Genomic DNA, 24912 nt, shown 5'->3' with positions numbered 1-24912 from the left:
CGTGGTGTCTGCACATTTTAAAATAGCCTTTTTGTTCCCTATCATCGTCATGTTTGGAAATTAAATGCTATATGTGTTTTTTCCGAAATGAGAACTAAGAAGTACTGTACTGTTCCGAAGGCCGTAAAAGATTACAAGCTCGACTTTTCCTTCAGAAACCAAATATTTTAAGCATAGTTATGTGGTAGCAAGGAAGTAAAAGCTTATTAAAACATCCAGTTCTAAAAGTTTCACCACATGTAGCGGAATTCTCATGTAGAAGATAAGTGCGCATCATTTGTCGTTTAGGTTTTCTTTCCCAACCGACAGGTAAGTATGACGTATTGGCTAATACCTGCATCATATTTTAACTCAAACATAATACTACATGTAGCACACTTTTCAGCGTTTTTTTTTGTCAACTGCCCTCCATCATAGTTTTAATGTTCACTGCAGAAAACTGCCATTAATGCATTTACGGGCCCTCAGACAATGTCCGTGTTGTTTCCTTTTTCACATTAATCGGGGAAAAAAGTCAGAATTCATTCTTGTGTTTTCTGAGCCCCGGTGTCACTAATCAGGACACAGAACGCAAATGCTGTGAAAGAATTAAATATTTATAGAAAACATAATGTCACAAACAGAAGTGCTCCAATCCGAAATGCAAGCAATATAAGAGGCGGAGGTTTACAGGTCGCACATACTAAAAAGATTTTTGCGCCAAGACAACACAAGAGCAAAGCGATTGAACTTTGCAATCGCCTAGATTTGCAAAGACTAGCTAAAGGTACAACTAAGAGCGCGAGGGCGGCGTTAAATGCTTTCTTTACCGTTAAAACGCACAAACCCGAAGCTCCATTCCATACCATTGTGAGCGAAGCTGGTACCTGCCAGCATTCCATGACTAAATTCCTTCAGAAAAGTTTGAATAGCCTCGTAATAACTGATCGCTTTCTTACACAAAGTTCAGGTGAAGCAGCCCATTCTTTCGAAGAGAAGAATGACGTAAATTACGCTTTTTCTATTGATGTAGAAGACCTTTTTTCTTCAGTACCTTATCCGGACCTGTTTTCCTCTGCTAGAGATTGCATAGACGAGAGCGGCCCTGTGGTTTTCCAAAACGCTGCTGGTATCACTGTTGATAACTTTTTAGCCCGTTTAGAATTTCATCTCCGGAGTACCTTTGTTTATTTGACGAGCAACCTTACTGGCAGAAGAAAGGCATTTGCATAGTCTCTTGGATAGCCCCTATACTTTGCAACATCTTTTTACAATTCATCAGTCGCTCTCTACACGATCGTTTTAACCATTTCATTCATTGCGAAGTCCTTAAAGTGTTTCGTTACATGGACGACTTTTTAGTGGTTTTAAACAAGCAGTGCTCCGTTTCGAATGAGGCTACAGTGAGCAGTGTTTTAGATTATTTTAGAAACCTGGGGAAAGGGATAAGTTTTACTAATGAGCTCCGGATAATGGTATGCTTCAGTTTTTAGATTTACGGTTAAAGTTTTCAGACGGGCACATTTGCTGGGCTTGCTCCCCTCGTGCGCAAAAAGGGCTCTTGCCGTACAATTCGGCCCACTCGAAGATATTGAGAAGGGGCATCGCGAACCTTCGCCCGGAGTCATCCCTCCTGTAGTCGTGTGTGCATGAGATGCAAGCCAGTTTTTACAATCAATTGGGCAGGCTCATTGCAGCTGGCTTCCCTGAGTCGGTCTTGGCCGCTGTGGCAGAAACGCTTTTGAAGAACGTGAAGGCTTGGGTACGCAGGAAAGAGCCATAGGGAAAAAATGGCCTATACTGGTTCCCTACATCCATAAAGTCATGCATAGCCTGAAAAGTGGCTAACCGGTATAATGTACCGGAGGTGTTCTCCCTCCCCAAAAGCTTGCCCTGCTAAGCCGTCGCATACTTGCGAAAGCGAAATGCTTGGCTGTCAGAAAAGGCGTCGCCAGCGTTTCATAAAGTGTGCCACAAATGTCGTTTGTGAAATTCCCCTGTCCTGTGGGAAATCCTACATTGGACAGACGAGGCGTTGCGTGAAGGACCGGCTTAGGGAGCATGCAAAAGACAGAAAATAATGAAGGTGAACGACTTGTCGCTCACAGCAGGGCTTGCACCGATTGTATTCCGCGGTTCCCCGATGCAAGGATTCAGGGTAGGGGCAAACACCAGACATCGCGTGAAACGTTGAAAGCCTGCTACATCAAGAAAGCGGATCCGAACTGTGTAAGTGACACATCGGTTTTCCTTCACGAAGCTGAGCTGGTTTCTTTCGCGCCTACTCTGTTATGACTAATTTTTACTTGAAATCTGCTTTGTACGCGTGCGCATGCGCGTGGGGTTTTGGAGGGCTATACATGTCGAGTGCGTTCACCTTCCTTAAAAAGTGGAAGTGGGCGCCCGTCGAGTCTTATTTCTTATGTGTGTTGTCTTGGCGCAAAAATATTTTTTAGTATGTACGATCACCAACTAGCCCAGCAGGTAACTCTTCCAAATTACAGGTCGTAGCACTTCCCAAATGTTCCAGAGCGCACAACACCAGGTAACGCACATTGGCTACTTGTTGTCCTTGCTGATGTTGTGTGCGAACCAGTTGACGCTGGTTGTCCAGTTGTAGTTGAGGGCCTCGTCGAACTTGGCGCGGAAGTGCACTAGGGCGTCCGCCTCTGAGTAGTCGAGCACCAGGGCGTCCCGCAGGTAGTCCAGGTCCTTCTCTGAGGTGAGCTCGGGCATGCCCGTGGTGAGCATCATGGCGAAAAGGGAGATGATTAGCGATCCGTGGCGCCGGAGGATAATGAACGCCTGTTCGCACAGCTGCTGGAACCTGCGCATTCATCCGAATTCATCCTTTTTAGGTTAGCTGGTTATGTGAGGACCCTAGAAAAGCCTTGTGTGCACTGCGTCGCCGTCTCCAAGACTGCCTTTTTTCTTCCGGTGGTAATGACACGACGCATGTGACAGCGCCATGAACGGAGAAACAGGAACTACAAGCCCAGTACCCGGATAACCACGCGTGTTTGTATTTTGTGATGTAAGGAGGCACTCATAGCAGCTATTCCCCTCGTGTTAAAAGAATTGCGGTGATTTGCCAAGAGGAAAGTTTTATGAACCACTGAAGTGTGCGGCATAAAGTTTAACACAGTATCAGAATTTTACTTAGGAGCCAATAACCTTTACTAGATGATCGCTGTTTATTCACCGTTTTGAAAGGCTTGTGAAATGGGGCGTGGTGCGTGGGGTGTCGTGTTTACAAGCTGATGTACTTTGCCTGTTTGCGCATGTTTCCACTTATTCCTCCCGTTCCTAATACATTTTCCGTCGCATCTGCTCTCTTCTGGAAGACGCGAACATTTTAGAACGTTTTCACAAGAACGGCATCAATGCTCATCAAATTGTCATCCTATCACTGACGCGAACCGCAAGGAGCAAATCGCGGCATGCCAGGAAGAAACTGCGATCTCTTAGAGCGTGAACTTACCGACATAAGCTCAATGGTAATTACGCCAATGACCATTCAGACTGTCTAAATGATATCGGTATAAGTTTACTAAGTAATCTAACCGGCTTGTGTATCAAAAATTGCTTTTTAAAGCCAGCTGAGGCTGTCTGGGGGTGCGCTGGGGTGTGCTGCAGGAGGTGCGGATACAACCGAGTTTGAACTGTGTCCTGTCTTTCATGTATGCTGTGATAAGCAGTAAACTTCATTTTGTTTTTTTACCCTTCAATAATTTATATGCGTGCTCATGCATGCCACTTTTCTTAAGACGAAAGTTGTGCTGGTTGGAGCTTGAATTACAGCTCCGCCAAATAACGCAAGGGAGAGCGACAAGAAGGACAGATGACACAGCGCTGTTCCGAGTGCTCCTTTTCGTTGTCGCTTGTGTTATTTAGCACTAGTAGCCGTGTCAAAACATCAACTAGCCCAGATTTCTTCTTCACATATGCTCCTTTTTAGCACATTGAGCCCATCATTCTTCATTTCCTTCTTGCTTACTTTTAAAGAAAACATATATAAAAAAACAGCGTTTTGTCTTCCCTAGACGACGCCTGTGCACACCTCATTGTACGTTCACCCGTCGTCGTAAAGCTCTCACCACCTCTTATTTTAACTCTCTTCTTTTCTGCGTGAATGGTGGCCAATCGCTGCCCTACGTGCCTGTGATGTCCGTCTGTGTGTGTGCAGGACATACACCACAACTACAATGCATTAGTGCAGTGTCAGCTAGTGTAAACGTGGTAATGTCATTGTATGACAATATCATCGCCTTCTCTCTCTTCGTTCCGCGGTATTTTGCTGCCCTTCATTTGAAGTGAAATTAACGCTTTTACTCTCAGGCAGGGCGGTCTGTAGGCCGAAATATCTCCAGTATAACCGTGGCAGCGTTGGCATATTTCGTTAACTCTGGAGCTAACACTTACCTGATGAACACAGTTTACCCCCATTTTGTGAAAATCACACGTGCAATGCTATGTTTTTGAATTGTATTCACTTGGGTAGGGCTAAATTACTGCCTTAAATTTTTCTTATTTTAGCCACGTATGAATGCAACATTTATAGTTTTAAACGGAATGACCCTGGGACAGAGCACAATCGTTAAAAATCATGACAGAGAGGGTCACATTAGCTTATTACGTAAGGAGGATGAACTCCAGCGAACCTTTGCCAAAAATGCCGCTCTAAGGCACCGCTGAAAAGTGAAACATGACATCAAGATAAATGTGCCATGAGGAGCACCCAAAGATATGAAAGGAAACGTAAAGTATACGCTTGCGTGGCTGGACAGTAGTTTCTAGCGGTTAAGAATAGAAAAGGCTTTAGAAGCTTACCGAAGTGCTCGTAATTCAGTATATTTGTCTGATGCATGCACTTATCGCCAAAAACAGCTGTTTCAACGTGCGGTCGGTGTCCAACACAAACTAGGTTTTCCTTAACTTGTGAAGAAATGTAAAAAATCCAAAGGCCACACCTGTTAAAAGCGCTGCTCTTGTTTCGGTGTCCGTGCGTGATGACGTGAACAAAGTCGTGCGTGAGAACGAAAGGCACACGTTCCCGCTTGATGCCAAACTTCTCCTTGAATTTGCCTAAGATGTGGCCATAGTCGATGTGGAACAACTGCGAACGGCAACGAATGCAAAGGTGCCCGTTCAGTCGCGTCGCCACTGGTCAGTGCGGATTCACCCATGGAAGCGAAACTAGATATACAGTAGCTTGTGGATCTAAAAATTATTTACGATTTACATATCTTTATTTAGACAGAAATTGTGGTTCCTCCTTCTCGGTCCTGATAGAATACAATGTCATTTGTTTGCAAAGGACATCCAGAATATCCCTATCTAAATTCAAACGTCGTTCCAACATTACCATAACATACATAAAGTTGAGCTTGTCTTCAATACATCATCATCATCATCAGCCTGACTACACCCACTGCAGGGCAAAGGCCTCTCCCATGTCTCTTCAATTAACCCTGTCCTTTGGCAGTTGCGGCCACTGTATCCCCTCAAACTTCTTAATCTCATCCGCCCACCTAATTTTCTGCCGACCCCTGCTACGTTTGCCTTCTCTTGGAATCCACTCCGTTACCCTTAAGGACCAGCGGTTATCTTGCCTACGCTTTACACGCCCTGCCCAAGCCCATTCCTACATCTTGATTTCGACTAGGATCTCATTAACCCGTGTTTGTTCCCTCATCCACTCCGCCTGGTTCTGGTCTCTTAACGTTACACCTATCATTTTCCTTCAATTTGCCTTCAATACATTGGGGTTTAATAAGAACGGCTATCAGCGATATTGACTTAGCTTAAATCAGTGTCAACGAGAATTCTTGCGTTATGGCTCCGGGATCTGCTTTGTATAAGAAAAGAATCTCCGGCCCTAGTACTACACGATGCAAAAACTTGTAATGAACAGAAAGAGAGAGCAGCACCAATAGTGATTTTTATTCTCTGTCACGGAAAGGCTGCGCTGGGGAATCTCCTTGTTACGTAGCAACAACTAGACCGCAACGCCTGCGGTTCCGGACTTGTGCTTTTTGTGCTCCGAATACAATCCTTCAAAACATTCAACTCAATTAACCTGCCGCCCCGACGGCGCTTCGGCAGACCTTTTCTCGAACTTATCGCAAGACGCTAGTAGTTTTTTTATTGTGCTGTGATCTACAAGTGCTAGTTGGAATACGATAACGCAAACGTTTGCAGTGCAACCAGTTCTATACTATTTTTCCCTCCACTGTACACCATCGCCAGAGCATGCGCGCCATACACAGTCTGGAAGAATGTTCCCGATACCGAACTCTCTATATCTCTGTCTTTCTCTCATAAAACTGCCCTTGAGGGAGCTTCACGCAAAACGGTGCTCTATTTTGCTGAAACTACTGCTGACAGTTGTAATAAGCACATTAAAATCATCCAATAAGCGTATCATTATGAGGGGATATTGTACGTATGCACTGTCGCACAAGGCGAGGTATTACCTCTCCGTTGGCCTTGACCATGATGTTGTCACTGTGCCTGTCCGCGACGCCAAGGACGTAGGTTGCCACGCAGTAGCCCGCGCATGACAAAGTGAAGTTCTCCACAGCTTTCTTGAGGCTGCAACGTTCAAGGCGTTTGTAGCATAGCAGCCGAAGACAAATCGCGAGATGCCGGCACAAATGCGAATATTCCTTGCGCTAATTTTGCAACCAGGAAATGACTCGTATATTTTCGCCGCGGATAAGAAAGAGCAATGCAGCTTAATAAAGAACGGTTTACGGAACACCTGCACAGTGCGAAAAAAAAATAAAATGGCGTCGATATGTAAGGCCTCGTCTACAGCCGTTAAAACTCAAGAATAAAGTGGCAAATACCCCTTAACGCGGAAGCCTTAAAACCAAGGTCGTCGACCTACTGTCATTACCGTCAAGACTGCGTTCGACCGCCTTGCAGACGCTAGCGTGCAACTTCTAGCGGCCTTGGTTGCTTCAACGCGGTTGACCAGAATGTCACGAGAATAGATTACGCTATTGGTTGGAGGGCCTCTGCGTTGAAGGGTATTGTCGCTTCAATCTTGGGTTGTACAATATCTTGGGTTGTACAATACAAAGCGTGAACAATATCTATAAGAGGACAAGTAACGATTTGGATCTACTCTGATAGTATGAGGTAAATTTTTTGCAGTTGCTGATTTTTGTCAACTTCTGTTCGACGAGAAATAAAGAGCGCTAATCGTCAGAGTGATAACCAGTGGGTATTTCCTTTCCCGTCCCTGCATGACTGCCTTGGGAAGTTGCGAGGTGGTTGTGTGAACTTTTTCAATGCGCATTATCAGAGAAAAGGTATTTAGTTTTGACACTGAATTGCGAGAAGCGGAAACAATGCGCCTTCCATTTATTTTTCTCAAGAGAAGAGAATGGCAATGACCATCGTGTTCAAAAGCAACGCCACAGAAGTCTGAAAACGGCGACGCCATTTGTTTGGACCGCACAGCGCTACAGTGAACAAACGGGGACGAACTGTAGAAACAAAGTTGTCGCGTCTTTTTGGAAAACAGGTACTGCCTGTATATATCTTAGGTCTTTTAACTGATGATAAATTCACATGACAGAACGCAATTTCGAGGTGACCAGGTATAGCTGTTTATAGATTTGAATATCTCGAAAGTATATTTTCCTGTTCAGGTGTACCTGCGGGGTCTCGACAACGCTTGGAACAAGAATTTCGTGTAAGTTTCTGCGGTCGCATGCAGTGCACTCTCACCTGTCTGGCGTCTTGTTGTGTCCCTTGATCCATGCGAGGAGCGGGCCTTTCTTGAAGGCAGCCGTGGCACTCGAGTTGTGCAGCTTTTGGATGTTGGCGACGGTGTTGGACTGGCGGACCACCTCAATCAGGCCGACGTTGTGATCCGTAGCCAGGCACTGATACGGGATCATCCTGGCACAGGGCAGCGTTTTATGAGGGCATGGCGCGTAAAACAAGTAGTCGATATATCAACTGAGGTACTTGTGAATCAAGCCGTAATGAAGACTCCACGTGAGAATCTGGGCAGAAAGCCGGGATATTTTAGGGGAACTTCTAGTATAAGATGTCTGGTTTGGTTTATGGTGTTTAACGTCCCAAAGCAACTGAGGCTATGAGAGACGCCGTAGGGAAGGGCTCCGGAAATTTCGACCACCTGGGGTTCTTTAAGGTGCTCTGACATCGCACAGTACACGGGCCTCTAGAATTTCGCCTCCATCGAAATTCCACCGCCGCGGCAGGGATCGAACCCGCGTGTTTCGGGTCAGCAGTCGAGCACCATAACCACTCAGCCACCGCGGCGGTTCCAGTATAAGATGTATAAAATATTTGTAGAAATCAGTTCAGGTAAACAATGAGAAATACTGTGCTGGGGCATAATAAAAAGAAAGAAGAATGAAGTCGGGCGCGTTATTCGGGGCAGCCCGCTTACTGACGGAGCGCCACGTTTTTGTGCGTCTGTGTTTGGTTGTGGGTGCGTCTTTTTTTTTTGGCTCCATGGCTGAATGATCTGCGCGCGCGGGATGCTCAGCGCCCTCAGTATTCCAAGAGACCGGGAGCCAGCATCCTTCGTCCGTGTATCCATCGTAAGCGCTGCCGTTTACGGGAAGCAACGAGTCGTATGTCGTCCGCCTGCACCCCTTTGTCCCTACAGCGAGCGGTCGTTTCTTCTAAAGTAAGAAGGTCAGGCAACTAGTGGAGACCCAGGAGACGCGCCCTGCAGGACAAGCTGTGTTCTCCTGCCCGCAGTATACATGCTAGGGTCCCCGAGGTTTTAAGTAATGACGCAGTTTGCCTTGTGAACGGCTTTTGCGGCGAAACTATACATTCTATGCTTGTCTTTTGTGAGTGTCTAAAGATTCCGAAGCGTGGTAACACAAGGATATTTTGCGAAGCTTGTGGAAAGTTAGTTTCTTTCCATAACTTTGATTTGCTGTCCCGTCCTTTCGTCAAGCTGTGATTGAGCGAACGTTTGGAAGTTACCGCAACGCTTGTAGTCGCCACTGAGGGCGGGGACGTGGGAATTAAAAGAGGCTGTTTTGGAGGGGCCAGGGTCTGGTTTGGTCAAGTCTAGCTACGCGGCAGTCACCTGTGTAGAGTTTTCTCCTTCTTGTTCTTCGTTTCTGTTTTATTTACTTTGAAGTGCAAATAAAAAGTTAACTCTCATGAAGTGACCTCGAGTAATGTGATGGAGCAAGTTCCAACCTCGGAGACGGTTTGTATCCAATTCTTTTATCATCAGCGACATTTCTTTCCCTCTCAAGAACATCAAGGCAGAGAGGGAGAGAAAATTGTCTTCACTAAACTGTCTCCACTCGTGGTGTTGGATATAGCGGGGTTCGTAACGCGTGATAAGTTCAAACTCTTTCTCCCAAAGCAACACCATCTAAAAGAAAGAGCTCTAAAATGAAACTTCGCGCATGATTTTCGGGACTTATCTAGTAATGACCTTTTCAATATAAATAATAGCGACCTTCGAAAAGGGCACATAGCGAGTGCAGGAATGTTATTTGTTATTTAGAACAAAAGTGCATTAAAAAATCTCTTGATGTTTTTCATTTTCTTAGTTTTTAGCAAGCATTGCAACAACGGGCCGCTGGCGCCTTGGAAGCAACTGGAGCAGCTATTGCTGTTTGCTTGATTCTCCAAAATTCTTATATTCACTTTCGGTGCCATCAAAGAATGCCTTACACTCTGCAGGAATGCTATGCATAACTTTGGGCCGGAATGCTTTTATGGTTGTTGTTTAATGTCGAGTACCTACTAAAGGGTTATGTTGGATTAAGCACCCGTCTCCTTAGTTGTGAAAAAAGTGAACTGGGCAGTTTTATAGAGCGGGAATAAATGCTAGCGCTTTGAAGGTTATGTCATCCGACCAGTAAGCAGGCTGGGTGCTAGGGAACAGCGACGAAGAGCATTGGTACTGTACCTGAAGTCGTAGCCCTCGTCTTTCCACAGCTTATCCATGATGCGAATCATTTGCAACGTCAGCATGTCTTGCCGTAAGTCTGCGAAGCATTAAAATAGTGTTAACTGGCAGAAAATGCTTGTAAATACAAATGCGTCAGCATAAAAGTACCTTGCTAAAAAAGTAATTGCTATTACGCTGCTTTTCGGCTAAGCTACTGCTATTAAGGTATTGAGTAATGGGCGGTTTGTTAATCGCAAGGCCCAGGAATCGTGCTGCCCCGTTGCTTCTTGAAGAAATAGCACCGAACATAAGCTGGAAGAAGTCATCCACACAGAGCACTAACTTACTACAATAATCGAAAGATTTAAAGCATTTATATACTTGCCGTCTCCGTATTTGAATATAATGGCAATGTCTTCTGCGGCAGGATCGCTGTTCTCAAAGACGAGCCAAAGAGGCTTCATCTTGGAGTCCATAAAACGGCACTTTTCCGGCCTGCGAAATAATGATAGGTTGTGAATGCCAGATCGGCGAATAGTCGATAAAGAAAAAGAAAAGAACATCTCTTGTCACCAATTTGTCGGCTCCGGAGGGGGTAAACTTTAGTTCTTTTTTCCTGCCAGTACAAAATGAAACGCTCCCTTTAAGAGCAGTTGCCAGTATAGGTATAAAACGTATATTACATTTTAGTGTTGATAAAGCATATATTGTTTTATATACGGAAAGTGCACGTTCTAAGCCACTAAGCCACTTCTTTTTTTTATTTTTTAGCAAGCTTATATCAGTTTTAGACCGTCCGACCTGACAAGATTAGTCGTCAGTGTGCAGCGGATTCCATGTGGTTGTGCGACTGGGTGACATATGTTAGCAGTTATAACTCACAGCAGGAATGCCCGTCCTTAAATAGTCGCAGCCATTTTTCAGCGACGAACCCGTAATGTAACACGGTGAGTGTCTATACCGCATTGCTCGAAGTTGCTCATAGAAGAGCTCGTAACAGGTTGCGCAACTGTTCTCTAACGCTGTGCTTCTGGCGGTGTGGGCTGGGCAACTATATTTTATTCCTTTTTGTCAACCATCATACTATTTGTTCTCAACAGCATCCGCAATACATCAGAAGGAAGGGCGAGGTTCTTGTAGAGCGAAAGCTCTACGCTCCGCTCTGCACCTCCCATGTCATGTTTCGGGCGCATTTGACCTTGATCCGGCGGAGCGGAGGTGTGACAAGTGACGCCATACCACGTGACTGGATGTGAAAACGCGCCCCAGCTGCGCTCGCTTGGAGCCTCGCCGCTGCAGCACCACATTACTAGCGGGTGTATAACAGCTGCTTCGCTAGCGCTTGGGCACTGGGGCATCTGTTACAGCCGGCGTCGTCACTTCAGCGGACGCGATTGTGGCGGCGCGCGTCTGTTCTTTCAGTCTTTCCTCTCACATCTTTCATCTCTCTTCTGTCAACACGTGGCAGCGACTGTGGCTCAGCTCGAGTCAGTGGGCAGGCCCGTGCTTTTTCCTTTTCGTCTATCCTTCAGTAGCAACAACAACAGCGCTAAGATAACGCGCGCGCCGGTCCGACTCCGGCGCCAGACCAGAACAGAGCTTTCGCTCTTATCACTCGGTTTAACAATCACTAAAAATCTGCTAGCTTTTTTTCGTTTTCACTTTAAATGCCCCAAACTTCCTCAAACTGGCTCAATATGCCTTTAAATGCCTCAAAAGCGCCCGCGATACAATCATTAAGTGGGCGAGGTATTCTTCTACTGACCTCAACCTACATTCTGTGTGTTCTTTACGCTGCTGGAAAGAGTTTGCGATACTCAGGAGAGGAGCGCCTCGATAAGCAGCAATATATAACGATACGTACTCAGTGTTGGGCGCTGAGTGCGTAACTAGAGCTCGGAATGCGGAATGCCAGACCCACATTGTGCTCTCACTGAATCCCCCTCTCTCCACTTGCAGAGGATTTGGGCAGCGGCTTTGAGTAGAGGATGGATGAAGCACACCTAACAATTGAGGGCAAAACCATGTTTGAAGAGGAAACAGTTTATGAGCCCAACTTTTTAAATATTGCAAGATTTCACTCTAATGATCAATATACCCTCAGATCTCTCTTTGGCAGGCTTGCATTATTTTGCTATCGTCAAAAGCGTTCCCCATTGTTCTTTATGGGAGCCCTAACTCCTTGATATGAGTCATGAAAACCTTACAAAAGAAGGATTTTGCTACATATACCGGAAGAATGCACCATTAGTCTCAATATTTCTTTACGAGTACCTCACAGTTTTCCAACATTAAACATTTTTGTACAAGGATATTCGACAAGGGGTAGATAGGACCATACCCTTTGAAACGTGGTGGTGACAGTTGCCACTATGCACGGCTTTATTTAACACTATCATCAATTAATTCGCAATTTTCCTTTAAGTACAATTTTTAATCTTGAATATGTAAAATTACGTCACCGCCCTGCTTTCGAGCCAACCATCATTCAATCTCTTTTCATAACGTGTACTTAGAGAAGCGCCTGCAGCGCCACTTGGTGTTTAAATCATGAAGAGCTTGACGTGACTGAAAGCAGCTGTGAACACTAGCCGACGCCATTCGTATCAGGGCGCTTTGCTCTGAAACGTGAAGATAAATTTCCAGTTGTGGAAACCGCCATCTAACTCTCATAGCTTGTGCTGGAAGTTCAATAAACTTCGGTTGGGCGTAGTAGGCATATGTTACTGTTAAGTGAGAGTGGCACAACATGGGACGATCCACAACGAAGAGACACAGAGATACACACAGGCGCTGTGTCTGTGTCTCTTCGTTGCGGATCGTCCCGTGTTTACGCAGCCTTCACCTTAACAGTAACTTGTGCTGGAAGGCCAGAGAAATTCTGCCAACTGACCCCTAAGAGTAGGTGCGTCAATCCTTAGCCTGCCTATCTGCTGCTCTAAATGATGACACAGGGATGGAATCGTTTCCACCGCCACCGGTGAGTTGAGTTCTGCTCATACTTTCACATCCTCCCACCGCTTCATATAGCTCGGATTTTGGCGACATGAAAAAACACACTGACAACAAGAGAAGCAGCGCATTCGCCTCTAATTTTAAGCTTAAAGAATGAACAATTCGTTCTTTAAGCTTAAAATTAGCTCCTGTGCAGGGAACACGGATTGGAACGCCTGCAGTGTAATGTTGTGCCATGCAGGGGCACAGAACGAGAGTACAGCGTATTCTCCTTCTAAATTAAATGTTATTAGCGCTCTAACATTTTTCCAAAGTAGCAAATGTACTGCGAGGAATAGAATAATAATAGGTTTGCACGAAATGGAGGTGGCAAAACAGCGAAATTTGTCATTTACGAAATCAAAAAAAATCGCGGGCACTTCTGGCGCACTATGTAGAGGCAGTATATCGATAGTAGCTGCAAAATGAACGCGAATTGGGTGTGGACCCCTCTTAGCGAGATTTTCTGAGCGCATTACTCTGACCGCAAAGTGCGGACGACTCATGAGACGAAATACAGCTCGGCAACAGAGACAACGTTCCAAAGAAGACGCGATTTTAGTCGCACACGGCCACAGGGGAAGTAAATGAAACGAGCGTGTGCGTGATCGCACGTATGTTTGTAAGTGTCTTTTTGAGTGCAAAATATTTTTTAACGTGGCAATCAATTCCTAGTAACCGCTGAGGCAGTTTACTAATGGTACGATGGTTGCGCTAGATTAAGGAATGCAACTGCATGTGATAGTATAGAATATACTGAGTGACAGGGTTAAACGAGACGAAAACACGAATGCTCCTTGTGAACGCTTGTGCGCGTATCGTCGCTACCGTCACTTCTATTCCAGAACTCGCTCCAGCTTCTCATCGCGTACCTCAGATATCTCTGACGGGTTAGTTACCTCTCCATGGTATACGAAACCGAGTACCTGTCTACATGCACTGGTGATCCTGCGAGGTCACGAGCACGAAAAGTTTGACTGATCAAGCTGCGCAGTATGTTAGCTAAACCATTAAAGGCTCTCGCTCTATATGTTTCTCAGGAGTGATGCAACCGAGTGACGGAGGCCTGTTCTTAAGTCTGCGCAGTGCTCTGCAGTGGAAGACACATGGCAATCTGCCTGTAAAGCAATTCGTGGAAGCAAACCACTGAGTGAATAGTGCTGCAAAGCGGGCAGGCTCATTGAATACGGCTGCATTAGCAGTGGGTGTGTAGCGAAGCTCACTTGATCTTGCTGAAGACGTGGCACGGGTCCAGCGGGCTGCACAGGTTCCGGAAGGTAGCCCGGAAGGTCTCGTTGGACATGCTCTCGCGCATCGAGGCCACCAGCTTATCCCGACTGTCCTGTCTTGACACGGACGAAGGGTGACAGTTATGCACTGGTGACATTTTCAGACGCGAGCGGCTTTCACAACGCCCCATTTGTTTTCTGCCCCAGACCCAGCTGCCTCGCGTTGCTGTGTACTTTATTCAGCTGTATCGGGGACGTTGATACCTAACGTAATGGCTGCCAGAGTGGACAGGATTTGATACAGTTTTTGTCCTCCCTTTCTATTGCGCCCTTACTGTGAGCCAGACAGGCGCGCATAACCTGTGGTGGCAGCGGGGTAACATTGCTTCATCATCATCATCCTCATTATCATCGTCGTCATCATGAGCCTGACTGCGTCCACTGCCGGTCAAAGGCCTCTCCCATGTCTCTCCAATTAACACTGTTCCTTCGCCATCTGCTGAAACCGTATCTCCGCAAACTTCTTAATCTCATCATTCAACCTAACTTTCATCCACCCCCTGCTACGCTTGCCTTCTCTTGGAATCCACTCCGCTACGCTTAAGGACCAGCGGTTATTTTGCCTTCGCATTACATGTCCTGTCCAAGCCCATTTCTTCCTCTTGATTTCTACTAGAATTTTATTAATCCGCGTTCGTTCCCTCACTCACTCTGCCTGCTTCCTGTCTCTTACCGTTACATCTAACATTTTTCTTTCCATAGCGGTCTGCGTTGTCCTTAACTTAAGCTGAACCTTTTGGTTCGTCTCCACGCTTATGCCGCGTTGTTGAGCACCGGCAAGATGCAGCGGTTGCACACTTTTCTCTACAGGAATATTGGTAAACTGCAATTAAGGATCTGTGAGAAACTGCCATATGTACTCCAATCTATTCTAATTTTTCTAGTTACTTCCCTCTCATGATCTGGATAAGTGGCCACTACCTGCCCTAAGTAGACGCATTCCCTCACAACTTGTTTAAGCTGAACTTAAGCTGAAGCCTTTACGTAAGACTCCACGTTTCTGTCACATAGGTAACATCGCTTCACCCGGTGACAAATACCAAAGAGGTTTTGTGAAATACAAAGCCTAGTTGAAACAGAATCATGAAATTTTGCTGACAATGGCTGCTCCGCGAAGATGTGGCGTGCTTAGCCTTACCATGCCGAAGTGCTAAAAAGTAAGTGAAATCATAAGCACAACTTTAGTGGCAGGAAGCGCCAGTACGGCAGCCACATTGGTGCCTTTTCCGCCTTTTGGACGCAAACGGCCGCACAAGCGCAGAGGAAAGGTGAAGAGGGCCTGCCTTTCTCTTGTTAGCCTCGTAGTGGACACGCTCGCCGAGACTGCGCAGCTTGAACAGGGCCTCCGCTTGGCGCAGCATGGCCTCGCGGTGCTCGGGCGCCCCGTGGCAGTACGCTTCCAGCACCAGGCCGAACTTGACACTGAGCGCTGCCACGTGCATCTCACACCTGTGACGAAGCCGAGGTTACATAGTGTACAGCGACTGCACCCCTAAGTGCACCACGTCGCGTGTTTGGACACGTGTACTGCGTAGCGAAACCACTTGGAACGTTTAAGCCCAGCACTCCCGCCATTTTGCTGGCGGATTTTTTTCCTTCAGTACAGCTGGTAGCCGGGAAGGAACGGCATTAGTGGGTAGATTTGGTAGTTTGATACACCTTAGCCTTTTATTACTACTTTTTTTTTTACTGAGACAGAAGTAGCAGCATTCCGCAAAATCGCGGCGAAGTATTTTGGAGGCCTTGGCTAGTGAAGCGGCCACCCCCCTGAAAAGCAACACCCACCGGCCACCACCCGCTCCACACCACCTTCACCGTCCAAAAGCACCACCCACTGCAGTCACTTGAAAAATAAGTAGTACCACATTAGGTTTCCTCGCCCCTCAGGGAATGGCAGGTATATGGCGGCCACAGCCTAAGTGTATCGAAGTCCCTTGCAAACACGCCGTGCTAGTCCAATGTAAAATCATAATGATCAAAAGGAAACACCACCATCATTGGCATAAAGTTCTTGCGCAGAGCTGCGGGGAAAGCTAAAACATCCTTGTTAAAAACATGGTGCACCAAGCAAAAAAGAAATGGTTTACGGCAGAAGTGAAAGAAGTAAAGGCGAAAGGGCTTAAAGCCACCTGCTGCCGCCGCTGAATCGCATCGGTCGGCACGATCTCACGAGAGTGAGTTGAGACTGAGGATCGTTAACAGCTCGAACTTCTGCTTCAACTCTTGGGGAATGGTAGCCGCGAGGAAGGCTCTCAATATATTTGCTTAGATGAACCTTGAGGAGTTTTCTGCCTTCTTCCAAGGCCAGCTGTAAAGGAGGCGTAATGTGAGTTGGGTGTCTTCTGTGACTTATTATGACAACATCGTGAAGAAGCGTTATATAGGCTGCGCGGAAAGTGAAATAACATCAGGATTGTTTCATCTCCCTTTTCACCTATGTCCCCAGAAATACGTTTACGATGGCTATAATAAAAGAAAGTTGTTCGGTATATATCCGCCGCTGTTGCCATTGCTGCTGTATTGATAAGTTCCGAGTCCTTACCAGAAATGCGGCACAAGCTCTTCTAATTTCCTTGGCTGCCATCACGGGGCGCATGGCTTTGAACATTAAAAAATAATGCGCTGCCATAATTCGTAACGTAAAAAAGAAAGGAAATGACTAAGAACGGTACAGAACGCGACAGGTTGCTGAGCTTAGCGGGGCTGGCTGGGCGTTGGTCTAATTCCTGGTAATATGCTTGCTTGTCTCCGTACTTAAAATGTGGTGAGAAGTTAATTAAAACACCCCAATAATTAAAACACCCCAATAATCTCATCATTTTGCTTGCACAACTCAGAGAAAACACCAGCTGCCGTGACACGAGACATAGAGAAACCTGGTTTGCCCCAACACCAAGAGCCCACTATGTGAATGAATCCGTATGTTATAACCTTCCAACTCTGCTGAACAAATTAATCCAAGAAAATTTTGATATAACCAACAAATCAAAACTTGAAATTCTGGAATATTGCCGGACAAACTGGTTTCCTTGAATTTCAGGTGCAGTTTATTATTTTTATTTAATTTTATTTGCGGTGTTCTGTTGTGATGATTTATGACATTATCTTTTTTTTGTGTGTTCGTTAGTGCATGATGTGCTTAAGTGGTCTGTAAAATGCTGATTTATTTATTTTTTTCAGCAGTGAGTGATGTATTAATCTTACTGATATATTTTTTATGTATGTATGTACGTATGTATGAGTATAGCCATCGTCTTCCTCCTGTACTGTCGGGAATGTAAAGGAGCCGGGACTCTTTGTCAAGCTGTCACCACAGCTTTTAGTCCCGGCTCCTCCTTCGTAACAGAGGAAATAAACTTCAACTTCAACTTCTTCAGTTCAGTCGCCATTAAAAAAAATATTCGAGGGGACGCTTAACCTCCGCCTTCAGAGCACGACGCGATAGTGTAATGGGTTAATGAATGACTATACATGTGGAATTCTTTCTCGACTTTACATTCATAGATCCATGGGAGTTATCATACCACTGCTGGCGCAGTGGTACAGCGGTTAAGCGATGCATCACATCCCACCGATGGCAGGTGCTGACGCCGGTCGGCTTTGTGTGGCCCAGGTTGCTCTTCCCGAGCGAGCAATCTTTCATTTAACTGCCACCTGCCACTGCGGTCAGTTTGTTCCCTATCCGGTGGGTAGGTTGTGATGGCGCTACAGGGCCTCGTGACCATTGTGGCCTTCTAGTTGCCTTTCTCGGGGATTTGAGCTCACAACATCAATGACGCCAGATTTTTTGAGCAACGGGAGCTTTAACGCTCTTGCGCTAATAACAATCGTTCTGGAACCGCATACCATGTATTGATTGCAAGAACGGTGCCCTACTCACCTCAAAAGCCAGAACATTTGATGTCCGATATGCCTGTTTTTGAGGGCCCTCTCCAAGAGAAACTTGACTAGGTCACACTCGAGGTAAGATTCGTGCTTCAACGCTTGCACGAGTTGCAGCAGGTACAGGGACAGCTCTTCATCGCTGTTGGGAAAAACAAATAAAGGTAGTAAGAGGAAGCTGAAATAAATACTGTGGTCACAAACGAACACCTTTTTAACTTCTCTCTACCTAAGCCAAGATTACGAGACGCATCCTAAACGAAACTTGACAATCAAAACTACATCTGCGATACATTCTTGGAGCAAATATTTTGATGACCTATCCTCAGCATGCCGTTGAAATAGGTCTACTGCAGCTCTAAGGTTCAGCTATGCCTTGGAGTCCAAAATTACGTAATGACAGCAAATATTCAAAGGCAGGATTGTTTGCTGGCACGCTTTGTTTAAGCACGAACATGACCATTGAAATGATGAACAACTGGAATACATTCAATTCACGATTAATTTTGAGGTCAAGAGGGCACAGCTGTGCAGCAGATAGGGCCATTGGTATGTCTCTCAGCCCGTTCCGAAAAAGAGCAGGAAAAGCTGATCGCATACCAAATACTTCTTTGCATTTAGTTTATGCTGATGCCTTGCCAAAAAAAAACGTTGTTAGGCCAAATACAAAGGTGATGATAACAACATTTTTTACTGCAAATAAAATTGGTGGTGAGTCTCCTTATTTCGGGATTCCATTCGATCTTGCAGCCGAACTAGCCCTTTGGGTCAACCCCTGCTGAGCTTTCGGTATCAAGGGATTAGGTGGGCTCGAACTTCGGTTTTCCTTTTGTTTCGGTTAGAGGCTTGGTTTGTGAACGCATTGCTATAGCGGTGTGTTCTGAATCCATCGGGCACGGATGAAAGTTGGTGAAGACGACGACATCCACAGCACAGCGCGATACACTGGCGGTTAAACACGTGAGATGTTCGGCTGCGGGCGATGGTGTAGTCATCTAATGCAGTCGCCAGCGAAGCTGATAGGCTCGTACCGCCGCGGGTTCGAAACGCGCTTGCGGGCATAGAGTGTTTTGTTATAAATTGTTTTGCATAGTTGGTCGTTAAGCCTGCTGGCAGGTTGCCCACAACCCTGTGAACCCACCCTGACAGCTGGGCTACCTGATGGATGCTTCTTTCAGACAAACAGAGAAGAAATCTGAGATTGGAGGTCTGAGTGCCAGCGCACACAGATCAGAATTCGGTGAGCTACCGCTGCTGCTCGTACATTGTCATGGGTTTCTTTCTGTAACTTACATCACGTCGTACGAATGCACAGTGATCCCTTATCGTGTATGGCCCCCGAGAAGCCAAAGAGCCATACAATGACGGTGTTCTCCGCATATGGGGAGATAATCGTAGCCCTAAGAGGCCGCCTTCGCAGGTTGATATAGCTGGCAGCACACAAGCAATTCTTAAAACTTTCTATGTCGTAGCAGTAGGAGTGCGGCATAAACATTGCCTTTTTTTTTTTGTCGTCCCTGTTTAAACGCAGCGCATGAGACCTAGCTTAAATGCAAGCGTGAAGCCCATTGCCGAACGCCAGTACAACGTTTTGTTGGAACACGAATATTTGACAAACGATGGAACAGACAGTAATTCAGCTTATCTCAAGAGGAATTACTTTCACAAAAGCAGCCTCTCCTCTTAAATTGCAGTAAGCGTTCGTCACCCACGGCCATTGCAGCTATTTTGAAGTGTTGCGGTGCAGCCGCGAAAATAAACTGTCATTCTTTTTGACGATGGGATTATTAGCACACCTAGAAAACTTCGTAAGAGCTGTCACTTGCCTTGTGATAGAGAATTCCTTATATGATAGATGCTTATTGGACGGAAAAGAGCCTGAAGCCAGGTAATTTCGTATACCACTTTTCCATGAACGTTTCTCTGTAGTATTACATTGCTTCACTGCTTGCAATTGGTAAGCAAAAAATAAAGCAACCTTCCAACAATGTGCATCATTAAGGGGCGAAAGCATAGTTGGTAAATAAACACGTGCTGTGCTACACTGGAGATATGAGCTGAAACTCTATAAAGGGTGATAGAGACGCATACCCATGCGACCACTGACACGCAGTGAACTTTAGAATGCGATTGCTGTGAATAGCCTATCACAGTCCACTAGTCCGCAGCTTTTGCACAAAAGCGATTTTCCACAAAGGAGAGCGGAAAATCCTTCGTGTGGCCTTAGCCAGAGTATTAGTAACAGAGTGGAAAAAGAATTCACTTTAATGGATACGCTTTATAGGCTGGTTGGTTTAGTTGGTTTATGGGTTTAACGTCCCAATGCGACTCAGGCTATGAAAGACGCCGTAGTGAAGGACTCCGGAAATTTCGACCACCTGGGGTTCTTTAACGTGCACTCACATCGCACAGTACACGGGCCTCTAGAATTTCGCCTCCATCGAAATTCGACCGCCGCGGCCGGGATCGAACTCACGTCTTGTTGAGAGTGTTCAATGGCGTTAAAAAAATAAATTTACCATTAATCGATGTTTTGTAACCCTAACGATGAACAAATTTAGAAGTACTCAAAGTGAAGCAAGGTAGGGCGAAATTAACGCGTTCGCTTACTTCATCTGATGTAAGCACCGGACAGCAAAGCTCCTCACAAAGGTGTCCGGGTAGCTGTAGTCGAGGAGCTCCAGTGCTTGCTCCGGCTTGAGGAGCTTCCAAATCTGCAGCAGTGCTTGCATCTTCGCCGGAAAAACAAAATTGGTGAAACGAAATCGCACTGTAGCAATTTCCGCAGAGCGCTACTTTTCTTCAATCGTACAAGCAGAATGGGCAATTTTAGGCTCCCCATTCTGTAAACACGTAACTCCGATTTATCTACACAGCCTTTCGAAACGGCAGATGCCACGCTGTATATTTGCGAATAGAGACATACACATCATCAAGTGCATATATTCGTATCTTGAAAGCAAGCAAGGAAACTAATGTGACATCGCACTCGAGCTTGAAGCTAGCGGCTTGGAAAATCTTAAATCTTGAAAACTGAGTGCTTTGATCTTATCGGAAGCCTGTACCGACATCATAGAAGCCGCCGTATTGTGGTGCATATAGCACGGCGAAAGGCTGCCGGCATATCTAATCGGCTTATCAGCACTTACTCAGGCTTGCACAAAGGAAGCTGCGCGTGTACCACAAAATGGGGCCCGTGATGTCACGAGAATATCTCCTGTTCCACCTTTAAAGGTTCCGCATATGAACGCCCTTTGTTCTCAATCCACTCGAGTTGTGTATAAAAGCTTGCGCACTTTCTACGTACTATACAGGAAGGCCACTTGCTGCATGATAAATGGCAATACTCACAAAACAATTAAAGGGAGACGAAAGTCGTTGAATGCGCTGCAAAAGGACATCACATTTTCTTGCTCCACCTGCCACACAGGGTCATGAAGTTGCCTTTGCTTACGTTTTGTGTGTAAATGAAATTGAATTTTAAAGTTGAAATAAAAAAGTAGCAATGACTCTGTAGAGCCAATGTTATTGGTTGAATAAATTATCATTTTCTCTTGACTTTGAGGCGCACTAAGGACAAATTAAAATTGATCTGTATTGATAGATTACCGCGCTTTAGCGTCAAATACGCCACTTTGACTGCAAACGAAGCTTTTATCCGGGCGTCATTTATCCTCTGGTACAGTGGCGACGAAAAAAGATTGGCACAATGACGTCACCGGAGTGACAAAAATCGCACTGTGCGACTGGCGCAGCGCCCTGCTTCGCGAACACCCCTTGGCACTTTTGTTATCGGCGTGCTCGTAACCGCAGCGCCAAGCGTTGCTATCTGGCGCTCCGGTGTCACGTCGCTGTGCTAATCTTTTTTCCGTTGCGACTGTACATGGCCTTCGAGGGCGGTTCGAGGCTGTCCGTTCGCGCCAGCATCAACGAGTATTAAAATGCTCTCACCTTGATCCCCCGACCCTCATCGTTGTATTTTCACGCGGGATGTTCACATTCATCGTGAGATAAAACTGAGAACCTTGGTGAGACTTGCATTTCTTCATACGTATGAATTCCTTCGTCGCATTCCTTCATGTCTCATCTGCCCTGCCTCACATGACCCTCTCATACTTTATTCTGCTGCCCGGTTGCTCTGGAATTGGGTCCCCCCTCCCTCCGACATAAACACAGTTGAGACCTGGCTAGACTAGCTTGGAGCTGAAGGCGATGTCAAACAGCGCCTGTTCGTGCTGCAGGCCACCAACGTCTTAGGCGGTTAATTGCTGTGCCCTAATGAAGTTCCGTACTACTGCGGCTATGAGCCATAAATGACGACATAATGAAACGCTACTGCCGCCATCACTGGCCGATTGCACAAGTAAAGCGCGGTGAATCCACATAGTTTTTTGTTAGGTGGATGGGGGGGCGGGGGTGGGGGAGGTGAGGAGAGGAGAGGGGAGGGAAGAGGAGCGTTTCCCAGAGATCAGACTCTACCGCCATTCACTTCAGTAGAATGATCAAGGAGTCGTTTTCGTTATAGACGTCTTAACTTTGAATCACGTGGCAAGAAAACTTCTAAATGCAATTTTTACCGCAATACACGCATTTCTTTGCTTCCGGGCAAACATTAGAGTGTCAAGAAAGAGCCAAATAACCTCTTTTTAGCGCGAACAAATATTGGATGAAGTTGTCCTTTGTTTACCTTCATATATTGCAGAGTTTATTTACAATGTTCTTACTCGTTCTTGTTTTCGTAAAAAACACAAAGGTTCTCGTTTCTTAAAATATCAGACAGCACGCGGAGCTGCGGAGAAAGCAGCGAGAGGAACAACGACATGAAGAACATGCGAGGGAAAATAACTTTCTTCAATGTGACCCTACATCAAGCCGTGAAATGATTTGAACCTGACCTGCATAGATATAAGCTTATGATACAGGATTTAATTACACACAAATTCGCTAAAGGGAACAGCGAGAGTGCCGTAGGCACTCAGTATTGTCAAGGATTTTAAAATTAATGGACAGGCTATGCATAGCGCTAGGACGTTGTTCACCGCTTTGTGGTGCTGTGATACGTGGGGACACTGACGAGATTGTCTCATGTTGCACTAGGGTCCTCTGCTGTTCGCAAAGCACATGTAAACAATATTCCCCTTCAACATAACAGCCTCTTTCCAAAGAAGCTTAAGCGGCGCCGAGAGGCCTAGTCTGCCCGCCACCCATGCTGAGAGCACGCCTCAGAACTCGGGTCCTCTCACCATCGCCACGTCGTGGTGCTTGCCCCAGCAAAGCGACACCAGCAGTTTGGGCAACGAGTGTGGCACCTCGAGGCAGTCGTAACGCAGGAACCACAGCAGCTGCTTGTCCTGCTCATGCACTGGGGCCAGCGGGTCCTGCTCAGCGATCTGCCGCAGCTGCTCGCGGTGACTCTTGCTCGCGTGGCCCTGCGATGTGGGGAAGCGAGACTTCAAGATATGTACGGCACGATAACGACCACGTGTCGGTAGTAATGCGTGAATTGATAATGTAAGATCGCTGGCTGCCACTACGGCCTATCGATTTTCTCATCAGGATGACGGCTACATTACACGAAAGCAAACCTCTTTGCGTTTAGCCACCAACGCTTTAGCACTCCAACGGTGCGCTAGTAGCATGTGACACTGCTACTAGCAGGAGAAAAATTTTATAAGTTGTTGCAGGTGAAGAATAGTATGGCCTGCTTTCGAAAGTAGGCGGAAAAAAGCAAAAGAAACGCACTCGTGACGATGCTAGCGGTTCATATGAGACCACAGCAAAGTATCAAAGTACTCACGATGCCAAACGCCGATGTGCCTTGCTGCTTCACAGAAGATGCGGCGCATTCTAGTATCTAGAAGAGGAAGGGAAAAAAAGTGACGTGATCATTTTTTGTTTTTTGATTTGTGGTAAAGATATCTCTCGTTCACGCATATTCATCGCTGTCGTTCCTGATTGTCGGTTGCGGTACAAAAATTTCGATGCTGGAAGCATTGCTGCGCCGCTCCTCAGAGATTTTTTTTACTTACAAACGTAGAGGTGCTTGTTAGTTGGTTGTCCATGCTTCAAGCGCAAAAGACGCGGACACAAAGTGCCATGTGTGTCTACTTTGCACCTTCGTCTGTGAATTTTTCGTTGTTCAGAAAGTTTTTCTTGTGTGATACGTAAGTTAGCTTAGTGAAAACTCCGAAAAGATTAGGTTCATGTTTTACTGAGCATTTGATTCTGAATGCAGTCTAGGGGGTGAAGCTACGCTATGCGACAATATCGTGTTGATGTCTTTGGCGCCTCAAAGCTCGATCTCTTTGTCAGGAAAATCTCAAGCGCATTCTCTGGAAAATTGATTGGTCGTGTTGTGGCAATACATCGAATGTCTCTTCTCTTCTGAATACTGTCGGATCGGAGCTGAAGGTGGTAAAGAGAAGCCATTACGAGTTACATTGGAAATGTTGCTTGAATGAACTCCTCTGCTGTAAAACATACGCATGCTTTTATAATGTGAGGTGCTGGAAAGTTTCAATTCTAAGTGCCCTGGCCTTCGAGAAGCAGTGAACCCTAACGTACGTGTCACCACAGTCCACAAATTTGCAAGTTATTCAAGGCGTGAGCACCAAAAACTCTCATGTTCTGGAGAAGCTTTTCGTTCCGAACTGAACCTATCAACCAAAGGCATCTCCGTGTCTCTGTTGATTGCTAACATTCCAGCATCGAAAGCCGATGTTTTCCTGTCGAAAATAAATTTCACCTGGCGTGTATTCTATGCTATCTATCTTGAATGCCCTGTGTGGCTACAAGGACGAAACGTTACAAAGACTGTACGTAGCCCAGTTACCCGCCTGCTACTCCGCATTTCACTGA

At 45.9% G+C, this 24912-nt stretch overlaps 1 protein-coding gene across 1 annotated transcript in view; it reads right to left on the bottom strand.

The window, feature by feature from the left end:
• Positions 1-575: 575 nt before the first annotated feature.
• Positions 576-24912, bottom strand: part of Pi3K92E (phosphatidylinositol 3-kinase 92E) — a 53649-nt gene continuing 29312 nt past the window's right edge. The window contains exons 10-21 of the mRNA XM_089573263.1: positions 23852-23908; positions 23298-23483; positions 20665-20786; positions 18053-18196; positions 15456-15621; positions 14107-14225; positions 10275-10384; positions 9908-9986; positions 7720-7893; positions 6456-6573; positions 4950-5095; positions 576-2806 (exon numbers count right to left, since the gene is read on the bottom strand). Coding sequence (XP_089429389.1) covers positions 2539-2806; positions 4950-5095; positions 6456-6573; positions 7720-7893; positions 9908-9986; positions 10275-10384; positions 14107-14225; positions 15456-15621; positions 18053-18196; positions 20665-20786; positions 23298-23483; positions 23852-23908 — 1689 coding nt within the window. The 3' untranslated portion in view covers positions 576-2538. The remainder of the gene's footprint in view (positions 2807-4949; positions 5096-6455; positions 6574-7719; positions 7894-9907; positions 9987-10274; positions 10385-14106; positions 14226-15455; positions 15622-18052; positions 18197-20664; positions 20787-23297; positions 23484-23851; positions 23909-24912) is intronic.

Source organism: Amblyomma mixtum, chromosome 2 (genome assembly GCF_055824585.1).
Source record: "Amblyomma mixtum isolate Tamu chromosome 2, ASM5582458v1, whole genome shotgun sequence".
Classification (NCBI taxonomy): Eukaryota; Metazoa; Arthropoda; class Arachnida; order Ixodida; family Ixodidae; genus Amblyomma; species Amblyomma mixtum.
The sequence above is the reverse complement of the archived record's forward strand: the minus strand, read 5'-3'. Positions and strand labels throughout refer to the sequence as shown.